Genomic DNA, 12988 nt, shown 5'->3' with positions numbered 1-12988 from the left:
GCTGGGCAGCAGCTTAGCTGGGGGTTCCCAGCCCTGCAGACGTAATTCACCTTTCTCAAAGGTAACAGGAAGGTTTCCCTGTCATATTTCCCTCTTTTTTTCCCTTCAAAACAAAGAGCGGAGCCCTAAGAGATGCTCTTTGTCCCAAGCAGTGGCCAGGGGTCAGAAATCTCACCAGAAACCATCAGTGCTTTTAAAGAACCCAAAACTCAGCGCGGAAATCCAAAATTCAACTCTGCAATCTAATAAACAGGGCACTTGGTCCTTTTGGTGGCATTGAAGGCATGAAGGCAGGGAAATAGGCTGCTGATATCCAGGGACGATGTTGCACCTCTTTTATTGAACCTCAGTAAAAGCGGGTTTCGGTTTTGCTGTTTCCGGGAATAAATCTCAGCCACAAGGGATGGGGACGGCAGTGGAGGGTCACTCATTTTTTTAGCTCGATCCTGTGCTTCCTTTTCCTCTCTGCCTTCTACTAGGAATAAAAGGGAGGGGGAAAATCCCTTCCAGTGGAAGGTGTGGGTTGGAACGAGGTGGTTTTTGAGGTCCTTCCCGACCCCGTGGTTCTGTGAAAGGCCTCGCAGCACAGACCCCTCTGAACCCAAGGGGAAAGGATCCAGGATTTTCGCTATTTCACCTCATAGTAAAGCCAAGAGTTCACAAGGCATGAGGTGAGGGCAACCAGCACTGTGGGGACAGCAGTGCCACAAACACCTCCACGGGAGGGACAGGGGGGTGTCAGCCCCTGCACACCCCAAACTCATCTCTGCACACCCCAAAATTCCCATCTCTGCACACCCCAAACTCACCTCTGCACACCCCAAAATTCCCATCTCTGCACACCCCAAACTCATCTCTGCACACCCCAAAATTGCCATCTCTGCACACCCCAAAATTGCCATCTCTGCACATCCCAAACTCATCTCTGCACACCCCAAAATTCCCATTTCTGCACGCCCCAAACTCACCTCTGCACATCCCAAAATTCCCATCTCTGCACACCCCAAACTCACCTCTGCACACCCCAAAATTGCCATCTCTGCACACCCCAAAATTGCCATCTCTGCACACCCCAAAATTGCCATCTCTGCACACCCCAAACTCACCTCTGCACACCCCAAAATTGCCATCTTTGCACACCCCAAAATTGCCATCTCTGCACATCCCAAACTCATCTCTGCACACCCCAAAATTCCCATCTCTGCACACCCCAAAATTCCCATCTCTGCACACCCCAAACTCACCTCTGCACATCCCAAAATTCCCATTTCTGCACACCCCAGACTCCTCAATTCTGCACACCCCAGACTCATCCGTGCACACCCCAAAGCCCTCGTTCCGCAGCCCAGGGCGCGGGGCCGGGCTGTGAGCGCTGCTGGGAGGGGAGCCCTCGCTCAGCTGAGGCTCTCAGAGCTCTGAAAGCCCAAGAGCAGCGGCGGTTCCTGGAAACGCCTCAGCACGGCGGAGGTGAGAAGCTTTCCCACCCGCTGGCTACGTGACAGGGGACAGCCACAGCCTGGGGACAGCCACAGCCCGCGGGGGGCAAGGAGCCTTGTGTGGGGAGGGAAAAGCCACCACCGAGGGAACCTGGGGCAGGGCAGGATGGGCCCGGACAGAAAAAAGCTGCAGGGACAAGGTGGGAGAGGGGATGTGAGATGTTCTGGCCACAAGCCCCTTCCTCCGGGTCCCAGCCACACTGGGGACACGTTTCTGTCACGTTTCTGTCACTCGCTGTGCTCACACCAAGCAGGGACACGGCCGAAAGCCCCAAATCTCTGATGCACACCTCAAAACCCATCAGGGCAGGAGGCACCCACAACCAGCACGGCCACAGCGCTGCCAGGGCTGAGCAGGGAACAGGGGGGACACAGGGACCCCGAGGGTGACAAATCCTCCTGCTGTCCCTTTCCTCCCCAGCAAGGGCAGCAGCAATGGGGTGCGACTCAGAAAAAAAAGGGATTGATTCCAAAAGGGGTTTAGAAAGTGGGGAGAGAGGTTAAAGACTGAGTGGCAGGGGAAAAAACAAAACACCCAACCAACCAACCTAAAAACAAAGTCCAAGAAAGGAGAAAAGGAATTTAAAAAGGGGGGGGAAAGGATTTTGCACGAGAGTTCTGGGCAGAAAGGGGCTGGAGCTGCGAGAGGGAGCTGGGAGGGAGAAAGGAAAAGTGAGAGGAGAGAAGGTGAGAGCCTCGGGAAGGGAAGGAAGGAAAAGGGGAAGGGGACGCCCTGGGGACTCTCCCTTTTCCCCAGGAACAGAGCGAACCCCCTGTGCAGCTCGCAGCCATTCAGTTCCCCACGTTGTGCCCGCCGGGGGTTATTTTGCAGCAGCTGTGGATGCAGGAGGGTTTTGTGCAGCTCCTGCTGAACACAGCGCTGCAGAAAGGGGGGGAAAAGAAGGAAATTCCACAGGAAGTTCAAATATTTTATTACTTCCTGTTTGTACAAAATATGTCAACACTTGGCACCCGCTGCGCTATTTGTTTAGAGCTAAGGTGCCAACTTGACAGAATGTCCCTTTTTTTCCCCCCCTCCCTTCCTGATCTAACCCAGAAAGAGCCGGAGCAAAAAGAGCTCGGAGGGAGCGGGGCGCTGGGAGGAGCCTGAGGAAGGGCTCGGAGGGGATGCTCAGGGAGAGGCACCATCGCTGGTGTCACCCCACGCTCCTGGGGGATCCCAAAGGAGCCTCCCGTGTTCCCCTGGCAGGGCTCTGCCTTCCCCCCTGCCCCGCTCTCCCCACCCATCCCCAGCCGGGCTCCTCACAAGCCTGATCCGCGCACGGCCCGAGTTAAAAGCCTCGCTCAAGGGCTGAGATGAAGCGATGGGCCGGGGCTGGAGGATGAATGGGATGCTCAGAGGTGGAGGCCGGCCGCAGCTCTGGCCCCCAAACCCCACAAGGACGTTGGCTGGAGGGATGCTGCTGCAGCTGAGAAGACGCTGCCCAGGGCTTTCCCAGGGTGCCAAGACAAATGGCCAATTCTTTCCACATTAAGGGTGGGGTTTGTCCTCCCCAGCAGCCCCACATCAGCCTCCAGCCCTGCCCGGAGTGCTGATCCTCACCACAGGAGCCAGCACACACCGTGGCCCATCTTTTGAAGCCAAAAAGGAGGGAAAATTCCGCGCATTTTATGTGCCCGCACAAATACACGCACGTACCACCACACATGTTCAAAAGTGTACGAAACACGTGTAAACACATAAATAAAAACGGCAGTTCCTGCTGGCAGCTCTCACCTGCCACAGCAAAGCAGGCAGGGCAGCCCCAGGCTCGGGGTTCGGTCCAAGGCTGGGATCCCCGGGGCTGTGCCGGCCCCAAATGCCACCCCAGGGCTCTGCAGGCCCCAAATGCCACCCCAGGGCTGCGCCGGCCCCAAATGCCACCCCAGGGCTGCGCCGGCCCCAAATGCCACCCCAGGGCTGTGCCGGCCCCAAATGCCACCCCAGGGCTGCACCGGCCCCAAATGCCACCCCAGGGCTGCACCGGCCCCAAATGCCACCCCAGGGCAGTGCCGGCCCCAAATGCCACCCCAGGGCTGTGCCAGCCCCAAATGCCACCCCGGGGCTGGCAGTGCCAGGGCGCTGTGCCCGGGAGCCACCCAGTGGCAGGTGAGCCAGGAAAAGCACCTCGCCTTTCCAGGATTCCAGCCGCTGTTTCCACACCTAGGGATTCTGCAGAGCGGGGAGGGCATAAAGATGTTATTTCGTTTTTTGTTTTTTTTTAATTGTCATCTTCATTTGAAAATGTGGCAAAAAAGGGATTTTTTTAGAAAAAAAAGGATTTTCTCCCACTGGAAATTCGTCAACCATGAGTTCCAGCCCCAGGGAGCCAAAACATGACCAACAAATCCATGATTCCCTAAAAAGAAATTTCCCAAATGGCCACAATTTGGGCCTAAACTTTTTCAATCAGCAATTTACGGGTTGGGGGAATGCAGAGATGTGAGAGAGAGAGATCAGCCTTTGGGGGCCACACGAGGCAAGGGCACAAGCAGCAAAAAACCACCACACAGATCTCCCGAAGGAGCCAACGCTTCCTGCACGATTTGAGGTCCAGAAATCATCACCAAAAAAAAAAACAAAGAAGAGAGAAAACCCCAGGAAAACGCTGCCCTTGCAGCTGGGGGGACACCCCACACCTGAGCCAGGACAAGCTGCTCCATCCTCGGCTTGGGCCTGATCGGAAAATGGAAATGCAGGACGGGGAGCTGGGGGGGGTGCAGAAATGCTGAAATTCAGGAGGAGCGGGTGTGATTCACCGGGGTTTGGCTGTCGGGGAGCTCCGAGAGTAGCAACTATCTCACCTTGTATTATTATTTATGTATTCCCGATGATGATGATGATGATTATTATTATTAGAAAGGCGATCTGATGCAGCCGATAAGGGGCTGAGCCGGCAGCCACGAGGGCCGGTTTCTATTCCTGACACTCCTGGCTGAGTTGTGAAATTCCCTGCCCAGCACCCACAGGTGCCCCTCACCTGGGACCTGCCTGATGTTTCTGGCTTAAATTAAAAAAAAAAAAAAAAAAAAAGCCAACAAAAAACCCCACACCAAAAACCACCCCACAACAGCAGCGTTGGGTTTCCTGCATTCCACCTTCTAAATCCATCCTCGGCAGGCTCCAAAATAAAATCAAGGAAAGGGGGGAAATCCACCAGAGCCCCATGCAAACGAAACCCCCCCCGGCCGAGGTAACGGCCTCCACCTGGCCTGACATCAAGGGCCACCGAGGGCCCGGCGACAGCATCAACAGCAAATGTTTTCTGAGGCGTTTTTGGAAGGATCAAACCGCTTCCCCTCAATGCGGGCACTGACAGCCTCACACGCAAAGGGAACAAAACTCGGCTTTATAGTCCTGGGCGGGCAGGAAGGCGAAGCCGGAGCGAAAAGCCGGAGATGGAGCCCCCGGGGACAAAATCCCACCGGCACCGCGGGGTCCCCACGGGGCGAATCATCCTCGTGGCGAGAGGAAACCCCCGCGGGCAGCAGCTGCGGAGCGATTCCCTGGAAAACGGCGAGGGGAGCTGGGAGCAGCCCGACGCCGAAACCCAAAGCCGGGCAGGGCAGCTCCCGGAGCCTTCCCTCAACCACGAGGCACCACCGTGCCCCCGGGAGAGCCTCGGCAGCACAACACAGACGGCTCTGCGGTCTGCAGAGTCTCTCTGGTTTCTCCAGGCTCAGCCCCCGGCCGCGGGCGCTGCCAGCCCCAGCCTTTGACAGCCCCGAAAGCGAAACCACGGCGGAGCCGAGGGGAAGGAGCTCGGGGACAGGGCAGACACCGCCGGAGCGCCCGGGGAACCTGCAGCGTTTTTAGTTTGATCAGCCCCCGAAGCCGAGCGCGGATCTCTGGTTTTATCTCTGGTTTTATCTCTGGTTTTATAACCACCCCCCCCAGTGAAGATCCGGGTTGGCTCCTTTGTGCTTTCCGCAAGGCGCTTTCCCGACATCCCCACCTGGAGCTGAGCGATTGTCCCTCCAGGATGGGCTGGGGAGCGGGGCGAGGCGCTCGAAAGCATCGCTCCGTGATGGGATGTGGAGCCGGAGGCAGGCAGGCAGGGACACACGGGAAAACCCGAGCAGCCAACGGGGCCATCCCCGAGCTCCCCATCCCTCAGCCACCCTGCGGCCCCTCCCCAGAGTGACCCCAAATCCAAGCCCGCACTCACTCCGCGGCTCCCGGGGCCCGTCCACGGTGACTTTGATGGCTCGGTGGTAGGTGGCCACCTGGGTGGGGTTGGTGAACACAGTGATGGTCAGCGTGAAGCTTTTCCCTGAAAAAAAAACACAAACCAAAAAAAACAAACCACAAAAGGAGTGTGAGGATCCCACGCGGGTTCAGCTCTCGTGGGAGAGAGAGAGAGAGAGAGAAGCTGCTGCCGGAGCGGGCTGGGACACAGATCCCCGCACACAAATTGCATTTAACGAGCCGTGATTGCCCAGACACAGCCCTGGAGCCGCCACCTGCCCGCATGGAAAAGTCAGTGATCCCCCTCCCCTGGCCTGCCCCGTGTCGCCCCCTCCACCCAGAGCGGCTTCCTGAGGGTTTTCCCTCTGGGAATGTTCTGGGAACCCAGCGCTGGGTGCCGGATACCCTCCGCGGGATGCTCCCCTGGGAAGGAGCTGGGATCAGCCTCGGGGGGATCCCTGTGGATGTTCCCTCGGAGGGAGCTGTGCTTGCCCTCGGCCTTGCAGGGGAGAGCCAAAAACTGGGAACTGCAAAATGGGAACTGAACCCGGCCGGCTCTGGCCACCGGGGACTGTCCCCTCTCCCCGGCCTGCCCATAGAGCAGGAATCTGCCCCTGGAAAAGGGTTTGGACACCCTCGAGGTGCTTTTGAAGCACCGAGCTGTCACCTTTTATCCAAAAAACAGGAAAAAAAAAAAAAAAAAGGAATAAAGCAGTGAAAAGGTTTTTTGGGAGGCAGATTTTGAAAGAAGAGCACTCCTTGTCCCAGCAGAACAAGCTCCCACCCGCAGCCTGAAAACGCCTTTGTCATCACAGAGGTGATGGTAGCACCGCTGGGCCCACCCTGACCCCAAAGCCTTCACCTCCCGCAGCCTGGGCAGCCTCACCCCAGTGCCCTGCCCTGTCCCGGCCTGCCCGGGGCTGGGGGAGAACAGAAACCCCCCCAGGGAGGGCCTCAGCTCTCCCTAGGGCTCCCCAAATTCAGGAAACCCTCGGCTGGAGGCTGCACAAGCCACCCCGAGCAAGGCCCAGCAGCAACCCTTGAAGGATTTCAAAGGGATCAGGTGCTCCAGAGGTCTGGGCCCCAGCGGGAAATCAGCTATAAACCTCTCTGTGGGATGGATTTCTGCTCCTCCAGCCTTTATTCCGCAAATAAAAGCGGTGAGAAACCACCTCCTTTCCCTTTTCCCCCCGAAGCAATCAGGGGTTTTCAGATCCCGACCACCGGCTCTCTGCGGGGTCGGACCTGAGAATACCCACAGCGAAACAAAACAGGATTTATTCAGAGAGGAGAGGGGGGGGAAAAGGAATAAACTGTAAAAAAAAAAAGAAATTATCTCTCCCGGAGAACATCCTGGAATGATCCCAGGTGGGAGAATTCCTCCGTGGAGCACGGAGAGGAGGGAATGCTGGTTCTAACGCCGACAGCCGGCACCAATCCCCGCCTGACCTCGGCTTTGAAAGCAGCACTGGGCAGCGCGCAAACCCTCAGCTCATCTCCTGCATTCGGGAGGGCCAAAGAAACGCAAGGATTGCATCTTGAATCCCCAGGGATGGATCCCTGCTGCCAACCTGCAGGGACGGGACGAGCCCGCCGAGGATCCCGGCGCCACCGCGGCCACGGAAAAAAACCAACCAGCACCGAGGGTTTGCGGGGAAAAACCTCTACAGAGCCAGAGCACGGGCTGAGGAGGATGAGGAGCAAATATTTAGGGAATTAGCAGGAGGAGAGGGAAGGACTGACAGGCAGGAAAACCCGGCTGTGAGGCAGAGAACCCCAGAGCTGAGCCCTGTTTATACTGATTTAACTGAATACTGATTTATACTGATTTATTCTGAATTAATAATTTATACTGATTCCTCAATTATTATAATTTTAATTTTTTTTTTTCTTATTCTCCACGTGAAATAACCTCCCTGCCCCGGAATCCCTCGCTGCAGACACAAGCCCAGCCGGGGCCGGTTCTGCCTCTCTCAAAACCCCTGCCCTGAACCGAAAATGATGATTGTGCCCCAGCATCATTTTGAGTCATTTCCCGCCTTCTCAGGAAGCCGGCCTGGGGTTTCTCATCCTCAGCGGGGCGGAATCGTGGGTTTGGGAGCCCCGCCGGCCCCGGGGGGGCAGATTCCAGCTGGGGGGCAGCAGGAATTATTTCATTTTATACAGCTCAATCTGAATAATAATTTTTAAAAAAACTGATTTTTTTTTCCTCCTCCTTTTCTTGCACCTGGAGATGGCAATTTACTTTTTTTTTTTTTGGGGGGGGGGGAGTTGGGAGCGGCTCTTCCCAGCTCACAGCAGCAGGAAAAAAAAATCCCTGACACCTTATTATTAAATAATAATCCCTGACACCTTATGATTAAAAATACCCGAATCTGGCCGGTTTCGAGGGGTGTTTTCCCAAGCAGAGCCCGCCTGCCGGGGTTTTCCAGGCTCCCGCAGCTCGGGCACACGGCGGGGCTGGAGCAGGACCCGTGTTTACGGATCCGCACGTCCTCACTTCGGATTTACACAAACATCTGTACACACGCAGGGGGAACAACATTCCGAATTTCTGCCAGGAGAAATGAAAGCGGCACCGGGCTGTCAGGGATGGAGCCAAACACGGCAGAGGCACCCGGAATTAAAAATTCAATTTTTTTTTTTTTTAAACAGTAAATTGCTCTGAAAGAGCCCCGTGCGGGGAGAGTTCACACGGGCAGTGAAATCCACGGCGAGAAAACCCCACTGAGCCGCCCCCGGGGTTGTTCCTCTCTGAATATGACAAAGCCTCACCCCACACGAATATGTTAAAAAAAAAGAAATTAAAATAATTAGCGCCCTGTCCCGCCCGTTAGAGGCAGCGGAGGTGCCGCCAGTGCTGTAATGAGAATTCGGGAGGACTCTGCCCGAGGAGGGAGTTTATTCACCACGGGCTTTATGAGACCAAAACCCTGCTAATTCCCAGCTCGGGAGTGCGGAGGAAGAGAGTTAATAATGAATTCAAGAGTCACGCTGAGATTGGGTTGCGTTCAGTTTGGAAATTAGTGCGAGGATGAAGAAAAAAAAAAAAAGAAAAAAAAAAGCCCAACCAGAAAGAAAAGAGCCTAAGAGAATAATTGATTACAGAAATGAAAGCTTAATTCATAAAAGAAAAACATTTTCCATCCATCAACCTGCAACCAGTTAAGTGGGGAGTTTTAAAGAAACTGCAACAGGGGAGAAGGAGCCAACAGGAAAAAGGAAATGTACGAAAGAATGTAAACTATTCAAGTTTCATAAAGAGGAACAAGTAAACAGTTATTACATGCAAATAATTCCTAACATCACTGCTTTTAATTAATGCGGAGAAGTCAAAATGTATCTGACACTGTGTGCACACATCTGAAGCCTTTGAGAAAACGCTGCCATGTGGCCGTTAAAACCCAGAGCGCTTTCTGGGACTCGAATGCAGAACGAAGCGCCTCGACCTGCAGCGCCCATTGCTGATGGAACGCCGAAATCCTGTTTATTTACACCCTCGGACACTCAGGTGCGGGGAGGGCAGGCAGGGTTTAACATTCCCAGGGGATTCCTTTCCCTCTGCTCGCACGGCACGGACCCATTTGTTGGGCAAAAATTTGGGGAAGCCGAGCCCTGCTTTTCCCTGCCACGGGCGAGGGGAAAAGGAGCAAAATCCCCCCCGAGCAGCCGAGCCCGCAGCTCCCCGCCCGCGCCCGCCCTCCAGGCCCAGCTCCGCGTTTTTATTTCACTTTAAACTCTTGATTTTCGCTATTTAAAGCCGAGCTGCCAGGTGGGGTTTTGCTCCTGCGTGATGGGAGAAATTGGGGAAGATTCGGGCTGGGGCCGAATTTGTACTCAGATAAATATATCTAAAATTCTATAAAGCTAAGTCTGGATTTTAAATTCTGTTTTGTTTTGTTTTCATCTCCGCTGCCCATTCCCGACACCTCGGCAGAGAAGAAGCCCCGGGAGGAGCGAGGCAGAGCTGCCGGCGGGGCCGGGGCTGCTCCCGCATCCCTCCTGCACCTTTCCCGCATCCCTCTCATCCCTCGGGAACCGCTCGGGGGCCGGGGGGGCTCCTCCCGGTAACGAAACAGCGGTTAAAATAAAATGTAACATAGAATAAAATTTAAAAAACAATAATGAAAAAACCAAACGAACAAAATAAAAATTAAAAATAAAAGAAAAAAATAAAATCAAATAATAAAAATAACCAAAAGAAAAGGGAGAAACGCTTTTCTTTCATTTTTCTTTTTTTTTCCCTCTAAAAAAAAAAAACAAACAAAAAACCCCAAAAAACAACCCAAATAAAAGGCCAACCATTTCCTGGCCGGTACCTACCCCTGCCGCTTCTCCCAACAAATCTGAGGTCGTTAAATCTCGCCACTTGGTTTTTCATCACGGCAGAGGCGTTGCGCAGCTCCGCCGAGTAATTCTCGTCGTTCCCCGCCATCACCGTGACCACGGTCCCGTCGGGGACGTCTCCGAGCGCCACGACCTAGGGCAGGGCCAGAGCATTTCAGGCTAAAATTATCCATCACCGGAGCCAACCTGCGCTACTGTTCCCCCAATAAAACCCGCACAAAACCAAAAATACCCAAAGCAAAACCAAAAGCAACCCGAGCCCCCCGAGGAAGGCGGAGAAAATCGGAGGGGGAAGGGGAAAATGAGCTCCCAAAGGGTTAAAAGCAGACGGGGGGTGCTCGGGGAGGGGGCGAAGGGTGGGTCAGGCCGCCCTCGGCCCCGTCGGAGGAGTCTGTGCGTTTATTTTGTTGCGTTCGGGATAAAAATAAAGCGCTGCGAGGCCCCGGAGAAGCACCGGGAGCGGGGAAGGGCCCGAACCCCTCCCGGGGAGCAGCTCCCGGGGCCGGGGGAACCCGGTTCAGAGCCCCGCTCACCCCCCCGGGCTCCCGTTCTCCGTTACCGCCCTGCCCGGCTCCCCGGGCTCGGTTTCGGCTTCCCCCGGGGGCGGCGGGGATGCCCAGCCCGGGGGTGTCCCGGGGAGCCCGGGCAGCGCAGCCCCGGCACGGCGGCTTCGGCTCTTCTTCGCTCGACTTTTTTTACAGATTGTATCTCCCTTCGCTGCCTCGCTCTCCCTCTCCCAGGAAGGTAATTAACCTCCATCTCATTAAACTTCAAAGTTGCCCTGAGAGCTCCTAACTGTACGGAATATCTAAGATGCCGTGACCGCGGGGCAACGCGGAGAACTTGATTAAAAATAATAAACCGGGCTATTTGATTAAAAATAACAACCCGCGCTCCCTCGGCGGTGATGTCAGGAGCGATTTAAAGAGAGGAGGGGAAAGAAAGGACGAGCCGGGGGTCTCAAGCTCGGTCCCCTCCAGCCCTCGGGGTGGGGTGGGGGGGCTCGGGGTTTACCTTGAAGGCGACGGGCAGCGTCTTGTTGCACCTCCAGTGCGACGGCAGCACGGAGCACAAGAAGTTGGGGCTGTCGGTGCGCACCAGCTCGCCGGCGTGGTCGGCCAGCACATCCACCACGGAGCGCACCTCGGGCCGGGCGCGGGCGGCGGGCGCGGGGGCCCCCAGCGCCCCGCTGTTCTCGCCCATCTTACCGCAGGGGAAGGCCGTGGACGGGGGAGTGAAGCGCCTGCTGGTGCTCGGGTCTACGGGAATACGCATCACAACGGCGGGCGGCAGGGAGCCGGGCGGGACGGGCGGGCACCCGGCGGGGCTCGGCGGGCGGCGGGGGAAGGAGGCGGCCGAGCCCCGCGTTGCCTCGCTCCGTGCCGGCGGAGCGCCGTGCTCGGCGGGGCGGCGGAGAGGGCGGGCGGGGATGCGCGGCCGGCGGGCGGTGGGTGCGCTGAGCTCCGTGCCGAGTGCCGGTGCCGCTCCTGGTGCCCCGTTCCCGGTGCCGTTCCCCGTACTGAGCCCGAGCCCCGCTGCCGGCCCCGCCGCGCCGCCCGGTACCGTATTTACTGCCGGCCCCGGCTGGGCGGGGCGCCCGTGACGGACGGGTCGCTGCGCCAATGGGAGCCCAGCGATAGAACCTGGCCGCGCCCACCTGCTTGGTTATGGAGAAAGGGGAGTGGTTAATACACGAGGGGGCGTGTTTTGTGTGGAAGAGGCGTGGTCTGTGCCGGACACGCCCCCCGGCGCACGTCGGGGCTCCGGTGGTTTCTGGCCGCCGCCGCCGCCGCCGCCGCCGCCGCCGCCGCCGCCGCCGCCGCCGGGGAAGTTTTGGGGTGCGGTGGGGCCGGTTTGGGGCCGCAGCCGCGGCCGTCCGGAGCGCTGAGGATACGGCCCGGCCCCGCCGCCCGCTGCTCCCGTGCCACCCGGCCCCGCGGTGACTGGAGCGTGGCGGGGCGGCGGCCGCGGGGACCACCGGCAGCACCGGCAGCACCGGCACCCGCGTCCCCGGCGGGGGATTCACCTCTCGGCCTGCGCTGAAAACCGCGGCTCTCAAACCTCCTCCTTCTGCCCTCCCCAAAACCGTGACCCGCCTCTCCCCGGCGGTCTCGGGGCGCCCGCAGCCCCCGGCGGCCCCGGCTGCTCCCCCGGGGCTGCGGCTGCGGGCAGGGCCGGCGGCTCCGGCCGGGATCCGTTGGCGAGAAAATTCCGGTGGTGAAGCCACCGATTCTGCGGGAACGAGCACAACGAAGGCGGCGGCTCCCTGCGCCCCGGGGGTGCCCCGAACCGCGGGCCGGGCCGGGGCTGAACCGGGACAGAACCGGGGCAGAGGAGGATCTGCTGTGCCCGCGCTGCTCCCGGCTCCTTCCCGGCGCCCGGCTCGGCTCGGCCGTACTCGCAGACCGGCACCGTCCGTCCGAGAGGAGCCGGCCGGGCCGCGGCGTTCCCGGCTCCGCTCTGCCCGGTGTGAAACGCAGATTTCCCTAAAACAAACCCAAATAAAGCCCAACATCAGAAAATCCTCCTTTCCCGGACTCCCCTCACTCTGTCATGAACCGTTTTCCTCCAGGAGCTGCGGTGCCCCGAGGGGCGAGCCCGGGCCGGGCTCTGCAAGCCCCAGAAAGCCGCGGTGCTCCTCCAGAAATAAGCAACGAAAACAACAATAATTGCTTTTCTTTTTTTTTTTAAATCAGGAGCAGCGGCTCCCTCCCCGCAGCTCCCGTTACACCGAGGCGATCCCCGGGATCCGCGCCGGTTCCCGCGTGTCGGGCCGGCCCCCGCCGCTACCGGCGCTCAAATTCTGCCCTTTTTAGGCGAAAGCGGCAGCCGCTTCAGTTCTACTTTTCGCCCCCCGTTCTCCAGCGGGAGGAACCCGCACAAACCCCGGGGCGGGGGCAGAGCTGCGAGCGGGGCCGGGGTTTGCCGGGGGTCGGGCACGGCCCGTCCCGGTGCC

The 12988-nt window shown here is 57.9% G+C and overlaps 1 protein-coding gene across 1 annotated transcript in view; it reads right to left on the bottom strand.

Moving 5' to 3' along the window:
• RUNX3 (RUNX family transcription factor 3) overlaps positions 1 to 11562 on the bottom strand; it is a 36966-nt gene extending 25404 nt beyond the window's left edge. The window contains exons 1-3 of the mRNA XM_066204305.1: positions 11047 to 11562; positions 10009 to 10165; positions 5666 to 5770 (exon numbers count right to left, since the gene is read on the bottom strand). Of these exons, the coding sequence (XP_066060402.1) occupies positions 5666 to 5770; positions 10009 to 10165; positions 11047 to 11307 (523 nt within the window). The 5' untranslated portion in view covers positions 11308 to 11562. The remainder of the gene's footprint in view (positions 1 to 5665; positions 5771 to 10008; positions 10166 to 11046) is intronic.
• Between the last annotated feature and the right edge of the window lie 1426 nt (positions 11563 to 12988).

This window comes from Chamaea fasciata, unplaced genomic scaffold (assembly GCF_029207755.1).
Source record: "Chamaea fasciata isolate MVZ Bird 193981 ecotype frontalis unplaced genomic scaffold, bChaFas1.0.hap1 SCAF_26, whole genome shotgun sequence".
Lineage (NCBI taxonomy): Eukaryota > Metazoa > Chordata > Aves > Passeriformes > Sylviidae > Chamaea > Chamaea fasciata.
The sequence above is the reverse complement of the archived record's forward strand: the minus strand, read 5'-3'. Positions and strand labels throughout refer to the sequence as shown.